The sequence below is a fragment of the Mycteria americana genome, chromosome 17 (genome assembly GCF_035582795.1).
Source record: "Mycteria americana isolate JAX WOST 10 ecotype Jacksonville Zoo and Gardens chromosome 17, USCA_MyAme_1.0, whole genome shotgun sequence".
NCBI classification, from domain to species: domain Eukaryota; kingdom Metazoa; phylum Chordata; class Aves; order Ciconiiformes; family Ciconiidae; genus Mycteria; species Mycteria americana.
This window is the reverse complement of record NC_134381.1, coordinates 2,622,453-2,639,184: the sequence shown is the minus strand read 5'-3', so window position 1 is coordinate 2,639,184 and position 16,732 is coordinate 2,622,453. Positions and strand designations below refer to the sequence as shown.

General features: G+C 53.2%; 1 protein-coding gene across 4 annotated transcripts in view; it reads left to right on the top strand.

The window, feature by feature from the left end:
• The window catches only part of RGS3 (regulator of G protein signaling 3), an 87,245-nt gene that overhangs the window by 17,348 nt on the left and 53,165 nt on the right, over positions 1–16,732 (top strand). For 2 of the 4 annotated variants that reach the window (XM_075519469.1, XM_075519470.1), the window contains 9 exons: positions 354–414; positions 2,393–2,483; positions 3,183–3,250; positions 7,434–7,515; positions 8,216–8,321; positions 8,620–8,959; positions 9,427–9,466; positions 14,048–14,238; positions 15,932–16,015. In XM_075519469.1, coding sequence (XP_075375584.1) covers positions 354–414; positions 2,393–2,483; positions 3,183–3,250; positions 7,434–7,515; positions 8,216–8,321; positions 8,620–8,959; positions 9,427–9,466; positions 14,048–14,238; positions 15,932–16,015 — 1,063 coding nt within the window. Of the gene's footprint in view, positions 1–353; positions 415–2,392; positions 2,484–3,182; positions 3,251–4,983; positions 5,038–7,433; positions 7,516–8,215; positions 8,322–8,619; positions 8,960–9,426; positions 9,467–12,232; positions 12,249–14,047; positions 14,239–15,931; positions 16,016–16,732 lie in introns of those variants that run through there. The other 2 variants (XM_075519472.1, XM_075519471.1) reach the window with 2 other exon arrangements.

Genomic DNA, 16,732 nt, shown 5'->3' with positions numbered 1-16,732 from the left:
CAATGCAGTGAGGAGGAAAGCCCAGGAGCAAGGGGTCTGGCACCTCACAGGCTGTGCTGCCTGCTCACACAAGTGGCATCTGCCTCCTCGGCCAAGCTCCTGCCAGCATCACGTAGGCTGGAGGTGACTAGGATGCTTCAGCCCAGCTCCTCCTTGCCCCTGCTGCAGCCGAGCTGTGTGGTTACACCATGCTTGCTCAAAGCATGGAGAGGGAGGCACGTCCTGGGCACTGCCCAGGTCCTGGCACGGGCAGGGATGTGTTTGCAGGGTCCCTGCAAAGGGGTGCATGTGGGGAGCTGGTCCCCGGGGAGCTTTCAACAAGCGTGCGCTGACCGTCTCTGGCTCTCCTGCAGACAGAGCGAACTGATCGGCTGCATGAGCTTTGGCGTCAAGTCCCTCCTGACCCTGGACAAGGTACGTCCGTGCCGGAGCGCAGCGCTTGGGATGGGGGCCTGACCCTCTCAGGTCGGTGGGTGGATGTCGTGCAGCCTTGGGGCAGGAGCGGGCTTCTCCCACCGTGGGACAAAGATGCTCTGAAGGTGCCCGGGGAGTTCCCTGGTCCCATTCTCGGTATGGGTGGCCGCTGTGAGACTGATGTCGGTGTGGGTGCTGGAGGCAGGGATGGGGAGGCTGTTAGAGGAGGGATCCCAGGACAGGGGACCATCGCTCCCTTCTGCAGGGACACAAGGAGAATAGCAGCAAGTGGGGGTGCAGAGAGCGACTACTGCCTGCCCTGCTCACAGCAGGGCTGCCGGGGGGACAGGAGATGGGGCCGGCCTCGCTCAGCCTGTTGGCATGTGCCACAACTGACACGTGGCCCCTGGGTGGTGGCTGAGTGGGTGCCGTGGGGGGACACGCTCCTCCGGGGAGTCTGCCTGATTCCCGGCACTCGGCAGCCAAGGCTTCACCAGCTGAGGTGGTGGTGGGGAGAGGGCAAATGCAGAGGTCTCGGGCTGTTGCTGGAGGCAGTGGTGCTGCCAGGCTGTCCCCGTGCCCGAATCCTGTCCCCGCTGCTGCGGCTTTGGTCACAGTACTGCTGCCCCAGCCTGGCTGCTGCTTGGTAATACAGCTTTCACATCAGCTGGGTTTGCCTTCCTAAAGACGCCTACGAGACTACTGCTGTAAATGACTCCCGCCAACCCACTAAAACACGGAAATATTTCATCCTAGCTGCCAGTGGTTAGGGATTTCATCCCTGGTCTGGTGTCGGCACATCAGAGTATCTTGGCAAGCTGGAAGGGGCTCGTGAAAGTGCTAATACATCACCTGAGGTGTGGAAACTTACTCCCTAGCAAGAGGTTAAAAAGGAGCTATTTGTGGCAATGACCTGAGAAGCGGGTAAGAGGGAGCTTGAGCATGGCCTCCTCTGGAATTTGGACAAGTGGGATGCAGCTCTTTTTATAACAGTGAAGATAATGAGGCAGAGCAGCTCCAACTGCAGCTCGCCCCTGGAAGAGCCTCTGCTCCGGTCACATTTGGACTCCCCAAAGTTGTCCCCTCCTTGTCACGTTTTGGCAGTGATTTCACAAGGTGTCATTGTGTGCAGAGAGGATGGAGCGTTCATGTGTATAGCACCCATGTGCAGCACCCTCCTCTGGCAGGGATGGGAGGAGATGCTGGGGGCGTGTGGTCCGCCTGGGACCTCAGCGGGGGCTGAGATGAGCTGGCCCTGTCTCCTGGGTGCTGCATGATGCTGCTGGATATTCCCCCCTCCTCAGTTTCCTCATTGTGGATTTAAAACACTCATTTTAAAATGGACCCCTTCCTCTGGCCACTGGGAATGTGGCTCCTGCAACCCCAGCTGACTCCTGGGCTTGATCCAGGATGGCTGTCCCTCCGGCTTTTGCCGGCTGCCTGGGGAGCGATGGCAGACAGCAGCAGCTCCCTGGAAGAGAGGCGAGGGATCGCCAAGGCCAGCTCTGTCCCCTTTGCTGCCCTGGCCGCATGGGTATGGGACAGGGGCAAAGGGAGCCCCGCTGAGGAGCACCCAGCACTGCTGAAGGCTGGTTTGGGCGTCCTCTGGTGATAGGGCTGGAGCTGTGTGCTGCCTGCGAGACTGCTGGCTGCTGCAAACACAGTATGGACAGTTTTACTGGAGGCTGGCTGTTTCTCTGTACCTTGTCTCCCTCTAAAAACCTAGAAACTTCAGTTTTTTGTTACTTCAGTGATGCTTGGTCCCTCCTTGCAGGGGGGATGGAATTATAGCTGTTGCTGTATCCCAAGAGAAGGACTCCAGGCTGTGCCGCTGTGTGCAAGCAGGTCTGGGCAGCCTCTGTGCACTGACCTGGGGCCGCTCCTGCAAGGGGACCCCTCTGGGGCTGTGGGCCACCAGACTGAGTTAAATGGGGGTGAGTATCTGCCCCTGCATTGACAGCTGCTTTCCTCCCACCAGGAGATCAGTGGCTGGTACTACCTACTCGGGGAGGACCTGGGCAGGACCAAGCACCTGAAGGTGGCCGCGCGGCGGCTGAAGCAGAGCAGAGGTGTGCCTCCCCGCTGGCATGTCCCAGGGAGTGTTGGCAAGGTTTGGAAGAGGAGTCAGCCTCGTGTCCATCCCTGTGCTGGCATGGAGCAGCCCCCAGCCCCATGGCACCTATGTCCCCATGAGCACTTCTCAGCCCTGTGATGCTCCGTGGGCACCAGCATCCCGAAAGACCAGCATGGAGGAGATCCTGGCCGGTTCAGCAGGCTCTGCACAGGCACCGAGCTCTCCGTTTCAAGCCTCACTCCTGCTTACCTGTGGCTGTCTGGGGGTCTCTGTGGGGACCCCAACTTTGCAGCCACACCTCTTCCTCTTGCTGGGCCTTTCACTATGCTGATTCCTGCCTCTCAGACTTGGGGCTGATCCCATGGCTGGACTCTGTTTGGCTCCTGGGGTCCGTGTAGGATGGTGGGGAGCTTCTTCTCCTGCCTTGGTCTCCTCGCTGTGCTGCCAGGGTGTGTGAAGGAGGACAGGCTGGCATAGAGCAGGGTGAGACAGCAGTGCCAGTCCCAGATGTGCAACCACCTCACAGCTGCTGCCATGCAGGGCTGCCCCATCCTGGAGGAGATGTGCCCATGACATGTAAAGATCTTGTATATAGTGTGTGGGGGGAGAGGGATTGTCAGGGGACGTGTGCTGTCGGGCTGATATGGCCTTTCTTTCTTTTTCTTTTTTTTCCTCTCCTGTTTTTCCTTTCCAGAGCCGATGCCGGGAAGTCAGGGTGCAGCGCAGGAAAGCCAGGATGCTGCGACCATGAAGCAGCTGAAGGTAGGTATGACAGGGCTGTGACCCACCAGGGCTGCAAAGATGTGGGGTCGGGAGCTGGCTGGCAGTGGAGCCTGCACGGAGGGGTTCCAAACGAGCCAAGAGACGGAGTGTTAGTGAGGGTGATGCTCAGGCGGGAGCTGCGTCAGTCTCCCTGTCGACACCATGGCTTTTATAGGCAATTAGCCATCCCGATTGAGCGCCAGTTGGTGGAGGTGGGTGATGTGGGTAGTAACCCCACACTCGCTCCCCATTGCCATACAGGGACCTCCTGTTTTTCCAGCATATTGCCACAGAGACCAGCCATTGACTGGGAGTGATGGCGACTGGGAGCGATGGGGACGGGGCTGGACGGCTGCCTGCCACCCAGCATCAGTCCCTGGCCGTCTCCGTGTCTCCGTGGACGGGTGCGTCTGCTCCCCTCCTCCTTTCAGGGCCGTTTGCTCTGGGAAGGGAAAGGCCCATAGTGGAGCCTCAGTGATTTATAGGAAAGGCAAGGATGGGAAATGGGAACGCAAACACATGGCCTGCATCGGAAATTTGGCTCAGCCGGCTCTGTGATTTATCTGTGCCGAATTCCGCTTTGCTGCTTCCCTCAGCTGCATTTTCAGTTATTTGTTTTAAAGTGTAGGATTGAGCAAGACAAACAAAGCCAGCGCCCCTCTCCTCCCTTCCTCTCCGGCAGCCGCCACTGACTTGAAAGATGGTGGCTGGGAAGGAAGACCGATCCTCCTTCCAGCTCCAGCCCGGCGGTGCGGCAGGCTGGGACAATGCGCCCAGAGCGGCCCCGGGCGCTGCCTCCGCCGGCCCCGCCGTGCTGCCGGGTCCCCTGGGAACGCTGGGGCTCCTCGTGCTCCCTCCCCTGGCCCTGCCACCCCAGCTGCTGTGCAAGGGAGCCAGGGTTTGGGTTCCCTTCAGCCTTTCCTCTCTTTCCATCCCCATGTAGGAGTGTGGAAGGTGCTTTCTTCTCCGTTGCAACCCCATCTCCAGGGGGCTGTGCTGCAGCGCTGGCAGTCAGGGCTGCACGGTGCAGACTCACTGAGCCTTGCTTTGTGCCCTGCTGCTGGCTGGGTTAAGAGTTTCTCTTTGTCTTTAATTCCAAAATTACACCATGGGTGCCATTCATTTGACCTCTCTGCTTCCCCCTCCGTGACTCTGTGAGCACAAAGCATTGGGACGTGTGTATCCTCTGGGTCTGTGCTTTCAAAAACAAACTCTGCTTTTTCTTTTTTTTCTTTTTGTTAAAAAAAGTCTCTCTTATTCTTTACTAGTGTAATGAGTGCAAGCTGTCTTTTTAATGAAGTGAAGCTCACGCAGCCGGTGCCTGTGAAATGCCGCTTAAACATCCTCAAAGTGTTTGTGAGAACGTTGCAATAACAAAGTGCTCCGTGCGGCTGAAGAATGCCGCGGGAACAAAAGCCACATCAACAGAGCAGGGACTAGGGAATACTAAATAGTTGACAGGAATTTTAATATAAAACTCTCTCTCTTCCTTGTCAGTTAGGGTTTTCAGGAAGCCCTCTGGCTTATCGTAAAGCGGCATACAGCACAGACAGGGGCTGGGGAGGTGAAAGGTGGCTTCCTGCCATTCTTCTCTGGAGCTGGGTTCCCATGGGCGGTCATGCCAGTTTGACTGTGGTTTGTTCCACACTCGTGTGATACAAGGAGATCGGGATTACGGCTGCTTCGGGGGACTGCATTTTCATGGGCTAACGGCGAGTTTAGGGTTTCTAGCCATGAACCGCTTCAATGGACTCTGCAAGGTGTGCTCGGAGCGGAGGTACAGACAGGTCTGTATCTCCTATGGAAAAAAATCTGTGTGCCAGCATGTGCACGCGTGCGTTGCCGCAGGTCTCGGTTAAGTTTACGAGTGTCTGTGGGCTTGCTTGCCATTTCTGGGCTCTGTGTGTGCTGTTTCTAGGGCGTTGATTTGCTGTCGTTATAATTTGTAAATTATAATATTGGAAATATAAGGAAAGCATCTTCAGCTAGGTGTCTCTGGCTGATCTCTGCCCGTTGCTGCAGTGTGTAAATGGGGATAGAGGGGGAGCGTTTACTGTGTAACTTGAGGGTAGCATGCCAACGATGAGAGTGCTAAGCTGTGAGGCGGTGTCTCAATTTACCACTCATTAGAGGAGAGGCAGGCACAGCAGGCAGCTGAGTCGCTGCCAGGCTGCTACTATCTCTTTTAAAAATTGTTTTAATATGAATGTATTTGGGAATCAAGTGTTGCTTGAAGCTGGTCACAACCAGCGGCGACTTACTTCATGAGAAGCAGATTGCTGTGCTCTGTAAAAGCCAGCACGAGTCCTCTTGGACCTGCTCGGTGTGCGATGCCGGGTGCTGGTTTTGCTTGTGCAGGTCCCAGGCTCCTGCACTTTCAAACACAATTTCCCCCCCGTGGTCTGGACTGGGGCTCCCACCTCATGGTCAGCTTTCCTCTGCGCTCCTGTGCTAATCTTTCATGTCATACTAAAGCTGCGGTGGGGGACAGTGTATATTGGGAACTGCACAAAGAACCAGCTTAACTAAAAATGCCCACTCCTTATCAGGGCTATAGTGGCTGTCTCGTGCAGGAATGCTGGTCTGCTTTGTATTAATGACAACTGACTGTGATTTGTGTCTTAGACCTCCTCAATTCTCTATTTTGACAATTCCTTCTGCACTTTTTGACAAAGTCAGGGGTACAGCGAGCCTCTGCGGTGCTGGAGTCTCTCACCACCTTGCCACCCACCTTCCACCTTATGTCAGATGCTTGTATTTCTTAGTTCTGTGCACAGCGGCAAAAATGGACGTTCAGCTCCTTGTAATGGCCATGGTGGTGGGAGCTGAGGAAGGGGAGCCATCAGCAGTGAGCAGCTGCTATTTAGTGGCACAGGGAAGGTGTCTCTGTTGGCGGTGGACGAGAGCCAGCCAGCTCAGGGAGAAGGAGTGAGAGACCGCTCGGCACAGGGGAAGCTTTGTGCTGGGAAGTGATTGTGGAGTCTCCATGGTGGGAGAGATGCTGGGCTGGCTCCTGAGGTGCCAATGGTAACGCTTCTGCAGGACTCGGATCCCCTGTGCTTTGTATTTGAGATGTGAGATTGGTTCGAAGGTGCAGAGTCGCAAGCAACCTCCTCCCCTGTTTGAGGATCCAACAAGCTCCAGAGAGAAAAACACTCAGTGTAGTGGGGCTGGACCTACTTTTTGATCCTTCCAGGGAAAGACAGTTTCTCTTTTGAAGCCTGATTTTATGCTGAGCAATCAAGCAGGGACAAGATGCAGAGAAATGAAAGCTCGCTGCGTTTGCCCTCCTGTGGTAAAGGAGCGAGAAACCAGTTCCCCTCCTTGGCAGCTTCTGCTGAATTCCTCGTTTTCTCTCTGACTGTTTGTTCTCAAAATAATACAGGTCAGATGTTGGATTTTTTCTTTTCTTTTCTCTGTCGGTAAAACGAAGATCTTGACAAATGTCTTGGGGGATAATCAGGTATTTACAGGAACTGTCATGCTGAGCTGCTGCTGGAAGCCAACATCAAAAAATAAGTATTTTATTAATAAGTTCAATGCTTCTTGAATCAGGAGGAGAAATGAGGGTAAATCAACACAGCATCCATCCTCTCCAAACTCAGCGAGAGAAAACATACTCACCCCAGCTAATGGGGCGATGCATACGGAGCCGGCTCCAGCGCAGATGCCTTGCAGACAGGAGCGTGCCGATCCTCCCGGCTTCCTCTGGAGCAGAGCAGTGCTGCTATTTCTGTATTGCCCAACTGGAAATGGAATGTTTAAGTGGCTTGCTTAGAGAAACAGTGTTAGAAATTGGTGTCAGAGCCAGACCGTCAGGTTTTCCTTTCTAATGGCTTATCAGACCTTTCCTTACACTTGCAAGAGTCGCGAGTGGAGACTTGCGTATGCTCAATAAACACTCGTTTTGTGGCATTCCTCTCTGTTGATCCTCAGCTCGATTTGCCATTGCTTTTTAGCACCTTTTCCACCCCACTTTGGCTGGAGCAGGGGAAGAGACCCATTGTCCCTGGGGTTCACAGAGTGACGGTTCCTTTGGTCTCTGCGACCGCTTCTAGAAACGCTGTGTGTCTGCATTTCCAAAGGCTGCGGGGCAGCATGCGGGTGAAGGGGAGGATGCTCGCTGATCACGCGCAGTGGCTGCTTTCCCGCTTAACAGGGTGACTCCGGTGTCTCTCTTCAGATTACGATCCCTCGAGGAAGCGATGGGTTTGGCTTCACAATCTGCTGCGACTCCCCAGTCCGCGTGCAGGCAGTGGACTCCGGTAAGAGATCAGATCATTTTCATCCCTTAGTGTGAATGAATGACTCTGCTCCTTTTTTGCTTCCCAGAGCATGCTGTGATTCAGCAGCTCCCATGCCTTGCAGGACTGGTTACCTCCAAGAAGCTTCACTTAATGAACTCTCTGTTGCCTCTAATGAGGTCAGAGGCCACTGGGTTAGCGCTGTGCCACTATTTTGGCAGTGTGGTGCAGTAATTTGCAGAGATTTTGTTCCCTTCCCTCTCCAACCTGAGAACCATCCGGCTGGTCGGGAGACCTATGGAAAACATCCGGGGAGGGGGGTGTCGGACAGGGGCACAGAGGGGAACAGGATCGTGGGAGCCCTCAGGAGCCTGAGTAGATCCTCTCGGTGTGGACCTGTGGGATGGACTTGGTGTCCCTTGTACCTGGTGCTCCCCACCGCACACCAGGAAACGCGGGAAGTTCATGCAATAGCTCTGAGAGAGCATTTATGGCTTTGTCCCAGGCGCTGTGTGTGTGTGCGTGCATGTTGGAAGGTGAAGCTCCAGGCTAGCTGGCCCCACTTCGTTTTCAGGTGTGGGTGTTAGATTGGGTTCGGAGGAGTGAGTGGTGCGAGCTGTGAAGCTATTTGGGTGTCTCCTCACCCCAGGGCTTCCCCTCCCCCTCATACTCTCAGCTCTCTGTCCAGCAGGTGACTGGCATTTGTCTCTTCTCTCCGTAGGTGGCCCAGCAGAAAAGGCAGGTCTGCAGCAGCTCGACACGGTGCTGCAGCTGAACGAGCAGCCCGTGGAGCACTGGAAATGTGTAGAGCTGGCACATGAAATCCGGTGAGTATTCACCCAAAGCATCAGTGCAGGGCTTTGGGAGAGATGATTTGCAGGAGCCCAGGGCAGGGCAGCAGGAGCTTTGAGTGGCTATGGGAGGGGGAAGGCTTTGAGAGATGTAAGAGACTGGGAGAAGATTTTCTGGGGTAGAAGACAGGATGGCAGGGGCTGGCGAGGGCAGGACGGGGCAGAGGCATTGGAGGGAGGAAGGACTGAAGGGCTCATGGCTGTCTGAGCGATGCTGGGTGCCTCACTCCCTACTGCTCCATCTCTGACGTGCCCCGTGCCATCTCTCTCTCAGGAACTGTCCCACTGAGATCATACTACTGGTCTGGAGGCTCGTCCCACAGGTCAAGTCAGGACACGAAGGCATGATCCGCAGATCATCCTGCAAGTCTGCCTACGACCTCCAGTCACCACCCAACAAGCGGGAAAAGAACAGCACCATGCCTCCGCGGCCCGAGCAGCGTCGGAGCTGCCACATACTGTATGATGGGAGTGATGGGCTGGTGCTGAACAGCTGGGAGAGGTACACGGAGATTGGCAAGCGGAGCCAGAACACCATGCCACCCCTGTCCCGGGTCCCCTCCACTGCAGACCAGAACTACATCATCTTAGCGCCTTTGAACCCGGGGAGCCAGGTAGGGCTGCTTCCCAGCCCCACGCTCAAGTGACTGCACGTGGCTGTTGGCTGTGCTTGCTGGGTCCTCTCTTGGCCTGTGCTTCAGCCTTATTGAGCATCATCTCTAAGTGTTTGCTGGAGCAAACACTTCCATTTTTACAAGCCAGACCTGTGTCCCTTGGTGGAGCTTTCACGATCTTTTTAAAACATTTACCGCTAGGACTGTAGAGCCGGGGTGAATGTCCTGCTGCCTCCTCCCAGGGCTCACTCAAGGGGTAAGGGTATGGGAAGCGTTTCCACCGCGTAGACCACAGTGCAAGTCATTGCTCTCATTTTCTGCTGGCAATAGGGCAAAAATGATTTTCACCTCTCTGGAGTGCTTTGGCTTTGCTGGGTTTGGCATGCTAAAATTTGCAGCTGGTTGTTGTAAAGTCTATCTCAAGCCTCCTTCAGGTGACTGTGTCCTTTCTGGGTTGTGTCTTACAGCTGCTGAGGCCCGTCTATCAAGAGAACAACGCTACTGTGGGTAAGCTGCTGATAAGCTGAAAACGCTGCTCAGAGCACCTAGCAGAGCTCAACGTGGGCTTTCTAGCACTAGCGAATCCTTGCCCGTAGCCCTGCAATGCTGCCCTCACGTTTTGAGGACAGTGGCAGAAGCCTGGGGCTTTTGGGTAGTATAATCTTCCTACTCTCTGCGTCAAACTTAAAAGCAAGGACACTACCCCCACGCCCAGAGGAGAGCGCAACTGCTGATGTCCCTGGGTGAGCCTCATGGTGAGAAGGTCTCTGTGGGAGCTCACAGAGCGGTTGAAGAAGGGAGGCTGGTGGTAGGGACTTTCCATCAGGGGCATGATGAAAGCATAAAGTGTGAAAGTGCTAAGTGTTGTTGTTGTGGCAGTTCCCCAGATGTGTCTTGGGCCTCTCCGTGACGTGTTTAGCTGCTCGTGCACGATGCCTTGCTGGGGGTGCTAATACTGTGGCTCCTGCTTTGAGTTTCATTTTATTACGAAGGGAGTGAGGATGGCCATAACTCAGATTTGTACAGATATCAGTGAGGTTTGGGGAATACTAATTTCCTGAGCTGCTACAAGGTCTCTGGCAGTCTCTGGACCAGCTCTCCTCAAAACCCCTTTGAAGCATAAACTCATTTTCTGCAGTGGGTATGCTTGGCCTTCCTGGAGAACCGGGTATAGATGAGCTTGCAGGAAGAGTGGGGCGAGGTGTGTGGCAGGGCACTGCATGGATCCCGGGCTGTGAGAGGGGGAGCAGAGGCTAACACAAGGTCTCCCTGAAGTAGATATCAACAGGTGACCGTCATTTCAAGTAGGAAACTGGGGACAGAAGCAATCCAAGAACAGCGAGGCCTGGACATACTCCCTAAGGTGTTCACTGGGTGCTGTTGAACTTGCAATTGCGATTTTCAGCACGCCCAGCTCCATGCAGAACCGCCTCTTGCCAGTTTGTTGATTCAGGAGCTTTGGGAGGCCACGCTTGCACCCTGCTCTGTTAGGATGCCCCTAGGATGAGCTGTGTGTCTGCAGCAGAGCTGGCCTCCTAGCCATGATCTTGCGGGAGTGTCTTTAACTCAGCAGTCCCTCCCTGGTGCAGGCACAGCTATCGGCACAATTTCCAGCTAGAAAATTTTGTGCTGCCTGTAATGGTGGGGCAGTGTCCGTAGAAGGCAAAGTGTGGGGCTGGCAAAGCCATGGTGGGGGTGCTGGGGAGCGGGAGGGAGCAGTGTGGGGCCGAGGCCCCTCTGCCTTGGATGCTCCCAGCCCTGGAGCTCTGCGGCCAGAAGAATTTTCCGCAGCTCAACTGCAGGGGATGTTTTGTACCGTGGATAATTGCAACTCTTTCCTGCTGTTTGCGGATCCTGTGAAAAGATGAGCTGGACCACGGGGACTTGTTCTTACAGCAGGGTGGAATTTGAAAGACTCAAGCTTCTTCCCATAACAATTGTTAGTGATTGTTTTCAGTTTATTTAATGTTAAGTCTTCAGAGGGAAGAATGCACTAGTTAACCCGAGCAGTGATTAAGCATGGCGGTGCAGAGCTGGCCACCGGTCACCCAGTGACGGGAGCTGACGCTTCGGGCAGGCTGGATGCCTTTCTGTGCCAGTGTGCAGAAAACAGGACTTGTGCAGGTGATGAATTCCTCTGATAAAACAAGGTGATTTAGGGATAAGAGGAAAAGCAGATCCTGAACAGCCCAGACAGATGGTATCTGTCCTGTGTTGAGCTGTCTCTCGTGTTTTGATCTTATCTGGCAGTGCAACCGTGAAAAAGGGAAAAGAGAAAACGTCAGGATTATTGCACTTAGAGGTGGAAACAACCTTTTGGGTCACGAGGACCACCCCCCGGCAAAGGCAGGCTGTTAAAGCAAGCAGTAAACAGCGGGTCTGGATTGCCAACAGAGCACGGTCTGGCTCTGCTGGCGTTTATCTGAAAGTAAACGTGCTATTTCCTAATACTTAATGGAATATGTAATGTTGGGTAGGTTCGTATATTTGCTTTGGACAAGATCTTATCTGCTCTGAGCCATGTTCAGAAGTGTTTTGGCTCATTTCTGCTTGGGAAGGTTACGGGTATCTGTTATAGTGCAAAGGCAGAAGCCACCCTGCGGAAAGCGGCTGTGGTGGGAGCAGAAGCGCCGGGGGCTGGCTGGCTGGAGGGGGGGCTGGGGGTCTCTGCTGGCACTCCCCTCTGGCAGGGAGCTGCGGCAGGGTTTGCTCACACGTGCTCCCGAGATGTCACTCTGGGGGAGGATCCTGGGCTAACGCTCCAGTTTCTCGCCTGGGTATGTTAAAATCCAAGTGGAGAGTTCTGCCTGCTGGACCCGGGCTAGTTTGGTTCATCTGCTGCAGGGGGGAGGGAGAAAATACTTCAGTTCTTCAGCGGGGCTTCTTTTGAAGAAGGCACGAAGCTTTGGTTACAGACACATTCAGTTCCTGTTGGAGTTGTTGCCTGCAAGTTTTGGGACAGAGCACAGGTTGCTGGTGCCCAGTGGGACGTGGTCTGGGGTTAAGGGCTCTTGGGGAACGTGACCCTGTCCCACCTTCTGTCCCCAGTGCGGTAGGTCCTGCTGCTGCCGCGATGGGAGTTTGCGTACGGCAGGAGAGATGTGGGCCTGGGGACACCGGGGATGGCCAAAACTGTATGCTGCGGTCGCCAGAGAATGCCGAGGCCCTTGGGCCTGTTGGATTAATGTCATTAATGGGAAATGTTTCACAACTGCACCGTGCTGTCCCAGCACAGCTGAGAGCAGAGCAGCCCAGCAGGCAGCAGCTCTGCAGCTCCCTTCTGGTTCTGGTCCTGTGTGTTGGTCTCATCCCGGCTCCGTGCGATGGGTCTGGGGAGGAGGATGCACAAAGCCTTCCTTAGCACTGCTGCCTCCGACAGATCCCCCACCAAACCATCGAGTTGCTCGCAGCCAGTTGTGCATACAGGCACCGGCTCCCAGCAGCCTGTGATGCTCTCGCCTCGTTGCGCTGGTGCTGAGAAAACGGTAGTTTCTATCCAGGCAGAGCATCCTCAGAGCACCTCACGTCCCGTGCCTGCGCTCGCGAGACAAAACGCTGGTGGGAGCTTGCTGGATGTATTCAAAGGCATTCCTCTGGGCTAGGAGGAAAGGGCTCAGAAATCCTATATAGCAGCAACTGCCCAGCAATAGGGGAAGGAAGGACTCGCCCACGCAGCAGCTAGCGGGGAACAATGATAATTGTTGATAAATATCAATAATGCTTTCAATCACAGGATTATAAATTACATTAGAGATTCTGGGACTGGTTTGACGTACCACCTAGTGTCCCCTGGCCTCTAGCCATGCGGACTGGCAGGTGTGGAGTGGCTGCAGTAGCTGCTGTTGGCTCCTTGGGAAGAGGCATAGCTCTGCTCGACCAGCTGAGGTGGGAGGCTGCAAAGGAAAGCTTCTGTGTAATCCCTCCTTTGGATGAGGATAACGGCTTTCTGCGGTGAAGAGGGACAGAGCGAAAAACCAGTCAGGCTGCTTGGACTTCTTCCAGCACTGAAATGTAATGCTGAAAACCAGTGGATGATGTGCCAGCCTCATGCAAAATGAGGTCACCCTTTATAAATACACCCCCATGTCTGAGTAACCAGCACATCCCTGGGAGCGATTTGGAAAGGCATGGGTTGATCCCATGCGCATGAATGTGTTTTTCACTTCTGTCCCTTTCTCTGACACCTCCAAGCTTAGTATCTTCTAAAAACTGTGATTAACCCACCACCCAGCGCCCCATGACGTGAAATTCTTGCACTTTGCTAACTCCCATGCCCAGAATCCAGAGCAAGCAGGGCTTGTGTGGATAAAACTGTCCACACATTTTTATCCACACAAGTTTAAAAATGTTTAAATTTCCAGTGTGTGTGGGGGGTTTGTTTTTGTTTTTGTTTTTTTTTGTTGTGTTGTGTTGCTTTTTTTTTTGTTTTTTTTCTCCCCTCCCACCCTGAGTTAGTCACAGATGGTTTTCCTCTCCCTGGAAAGGGAAGGGTTCAGTGGCGCAGGCAGGTATTCTCTGATGGTGGGAACCTCCTTGGTGCTCCTGTGATTCAAGAATGACCGTTTAAAGTCCTGTTTGGGGTTGTTCTGTATTTCTTATTTCATATGTTCAGTACTGCATAGGGAGGTGCGTATAACAGTACCATGTTCTTCCGCCAAAGTACCATATTCGTAAATTGTGAAGAAGGCAGCATACCCCCAACAGACGGCTGTGCTGGCCTGCAGCTGAGCTTGCTGTGACTTCCTTGGGTTTTCGTTTGTATGTACATAGATGTGTTTGTGCTGCTGGTGTGATCCACTTCAGTCCTTGGCCTGACAAGTGAGTAGCTCTTGATTGAGCAGAAATGTCAAGGGACATCTCATTTGCATTAGGAAAAATGAAGTTAGTGCTGTTATTTCGTGAATCCCTGGGAAACTTTGATAGCAGAGTGACAAATGTCCCTGCAGCTCTCGGCTCCAGCTATTGCCCTTAGGCTTTACGTGCCCTCCTCCAGCCTGCAAGAGCAGGAGCCAAGCCAGCAGCATGCAGCAGCTCTGCAGGAGCTCTCTTCTGATTCTGTGTTTCTTTCCGCTTCCCCTGTCGGTCCAGGAAATGCATGTAAAGGGAAGTCGCACATGGGGTCTGGGAGAAAATCCAGGCTGATGAAGACCGTGCAGACGATGAAGAGCTACGGGAACTACCAGAACTGTACCATAGTGAGGCCACACATCCCGCACTCCAGCTACGGCACGTACGTGACGCTGGCTCCCAAAGTGCTGGTGTTCCCCGTCTTTGTGCAGGTAAGCGCAGCTGGAAGCGAGGCGTTACGGATCTCACGCAATCAGTGCCCAGCACAGCAGGTCGTATCAGAGCTTGCTGCTGTAGGTTGGGTCCAGGCTGTCATGCAAGGTGGATATATTTCCCAGCAGTATATACCATGAATGCATGGATCCCTTGTCATCCTCAGCTCTCTCCTCTGGAGCTGGCTGTACTCAGCACAGTGCTGGGTACTTTCTCGAAGGGAATTGTGTCCTGCCCAAGAGACTGTTGGAGTTTTTTCCCTTTTCAGCTTTCATATCTGGTCCTCGGGTGCTTGCTTGAGTCAGGAGAAGGTATCCCAGCTTCTGGGCTTCAGCAACCAACTTCAAGTAATTGAAGATCAATATGGTTTCTTCCTGTGGGTTCTTTGTGCTGTTAATTATAGTGTGCAAACAAAGGTGTTTTAGTTTTAGCTGGTGGCCAGCACTAAAATCATGGACAAGGATCCAGAGCAGTAATGGCTTGACAGAGGATGTTCTCACTCCCCAGTTCCATAAATGTTTTTCTTAAAATTTAGCCCTGAATTTGGTGGTAGTAGCTGTACCTACCTCTGTGTCTTCCATTTTGTCCTTCATATGGCCAGAGCCTCAGAAAACCTCATCTGGTCCTGTACATTTAAGTATATTACTGATGAATACCTTCATCTCTGAGGCTGTGGGGAACCATCTGTCCTCCCCTGCTAGCAGCAATGACGCTGTCATGTCGGCTCAGACTGGCGATTCCTTTGGGCTCAAACCCACGATCCATGTTGTCTGTCGCTCTGGCCTGAGCCAGCGGACTGCTTGGGCACAAACGTGGGGCTGGGCTGGTGCTGGGGGGCAGGCTTACGCTCACCTCCCTCCTCCCCGACGGCACCCGGGTGGCCCTTCATGTTAGCACCAGTGCATTCCCCAGCCCCGGCTGTGTCTGCAGTTTGCCTTTTGGTAGGAACGCAGCTGGCACTTCTGGCTCTTTACTCCCAGGACTTGCGTCTCGGACTGAGTCTGGGGTGTTTCTGCCGCCTCAGGAATTGGTTTTGATGCCTCGCGCTGTCTCGTACCACGAGGCCCCTGTGCAGGTACCCTCACGTGCCTGCTGGCCGTGCTGCTCAGGAGGACCGTCCGGGGCGGGTTTTGCAGGGTTTGTTCTGCAGTCAGGACAACTGAACCTGTCCTGTTCGTCTCCAGCGTTAAACAGAGATGGTGCTGACTGGGGAGCCGAGAGCGCAGCGTGGCATGAGAAAGGGCAGCCTTCTTAAAGTTGCTCTACCTTACTGCGAGAGTAATCCATAAAATCATGTAGCAAATACTCTTGTCTGAGGGACGTGAGAACCTAACGTGCCACCGCTGTGGTTGTGTTTCCTGCTAAAAGCGCCCATAACCAAGCCCGCGCTGTGCGGAACAGTTAACGTACAAAGAGGCAAGCGGCCGATTGTCTTTTTATAGATGGTTCTGACGTAGGTGTTAAGTGTAAAGCTTTCTTTTTATCGTGTAGCTGGACTGCAGACTTTCTGTCCTTTTGAGTGCAGTGTGGGGTGGCTTCTCCCTGAATGAGTTTCAGCTTAAAGTGAAGAGAAAGTGGGTTTGGTGGGCGGAAAGTTTTTCTGGCAAACCACACTTCCAGTGGAAGGTTTGACTGTTTCTTTCTTTTTTCTTTTTCTTTTTCTTTTTTTTTTTTTCCCCCTTTCAAATGTAGCCCCTAGATCTCTGCAACCCAGCCCGGACTCTGCTTCTGTCAGAGGAGCTGCTGCTTCACGAGAGCAGAAGCAGGACTATACAGGTAAGACTCTTTCCATGCTGTCTGAGCTTTCTAAATGTGCTCTTCTGCAGTCTTACATAGTAGATTGAGAAGGGAAATGTTTTATTGTGCAGTACTTATATGAATATATATGATATTTGGAAAAACTTGTAGTCAGTTTATCATGGGATAAACTAAATATCAAAATGCTTCTCTGCTAGAAATCAACTTTTTTTCTTGTCTTCTTTCATGCTTACAAAGAAACTGCTCATGGCAATTACATGCCAGTTACAGCCCAGCAGCTGAGACCACCGGCAGACTCAGAAAGAGGGAGTTTAAGAATACTTTGTGCCAAGTTAGAACTAGACAGAGAACTTGTTACAGGGGTTTTCAGAAATTTAGTTCCTGAAACAAGTCACATGTCCAAATTCCTCTCCTTTTTCTTACTTCAGCTTCTGTTCTGCAATGTTATCGGTGGGCTGTTAGAAATCTGGGGAAACAACTAAGCTTTGGCTACATGCTGAACCTGTGTGTGTGACAACTTTCAACATCAAACTGGCAGAGTTTGGAAGTGTTGGTTACATTTGCTGCTGGCTTCACTTGCTTCCAACTGTAAAGTCCGCAAAGCCCTGGAATTTGGGACAGAGGAAGCAGCAGCTGGGAGAGCCCGCTCACGCGTTGCGCGCTAGTGCTGAAGGAAGCTGCTGTTTCTTTTGGGGCGTTTTCAGAGAATCTCACCACTGTACAGAATAATTTTGT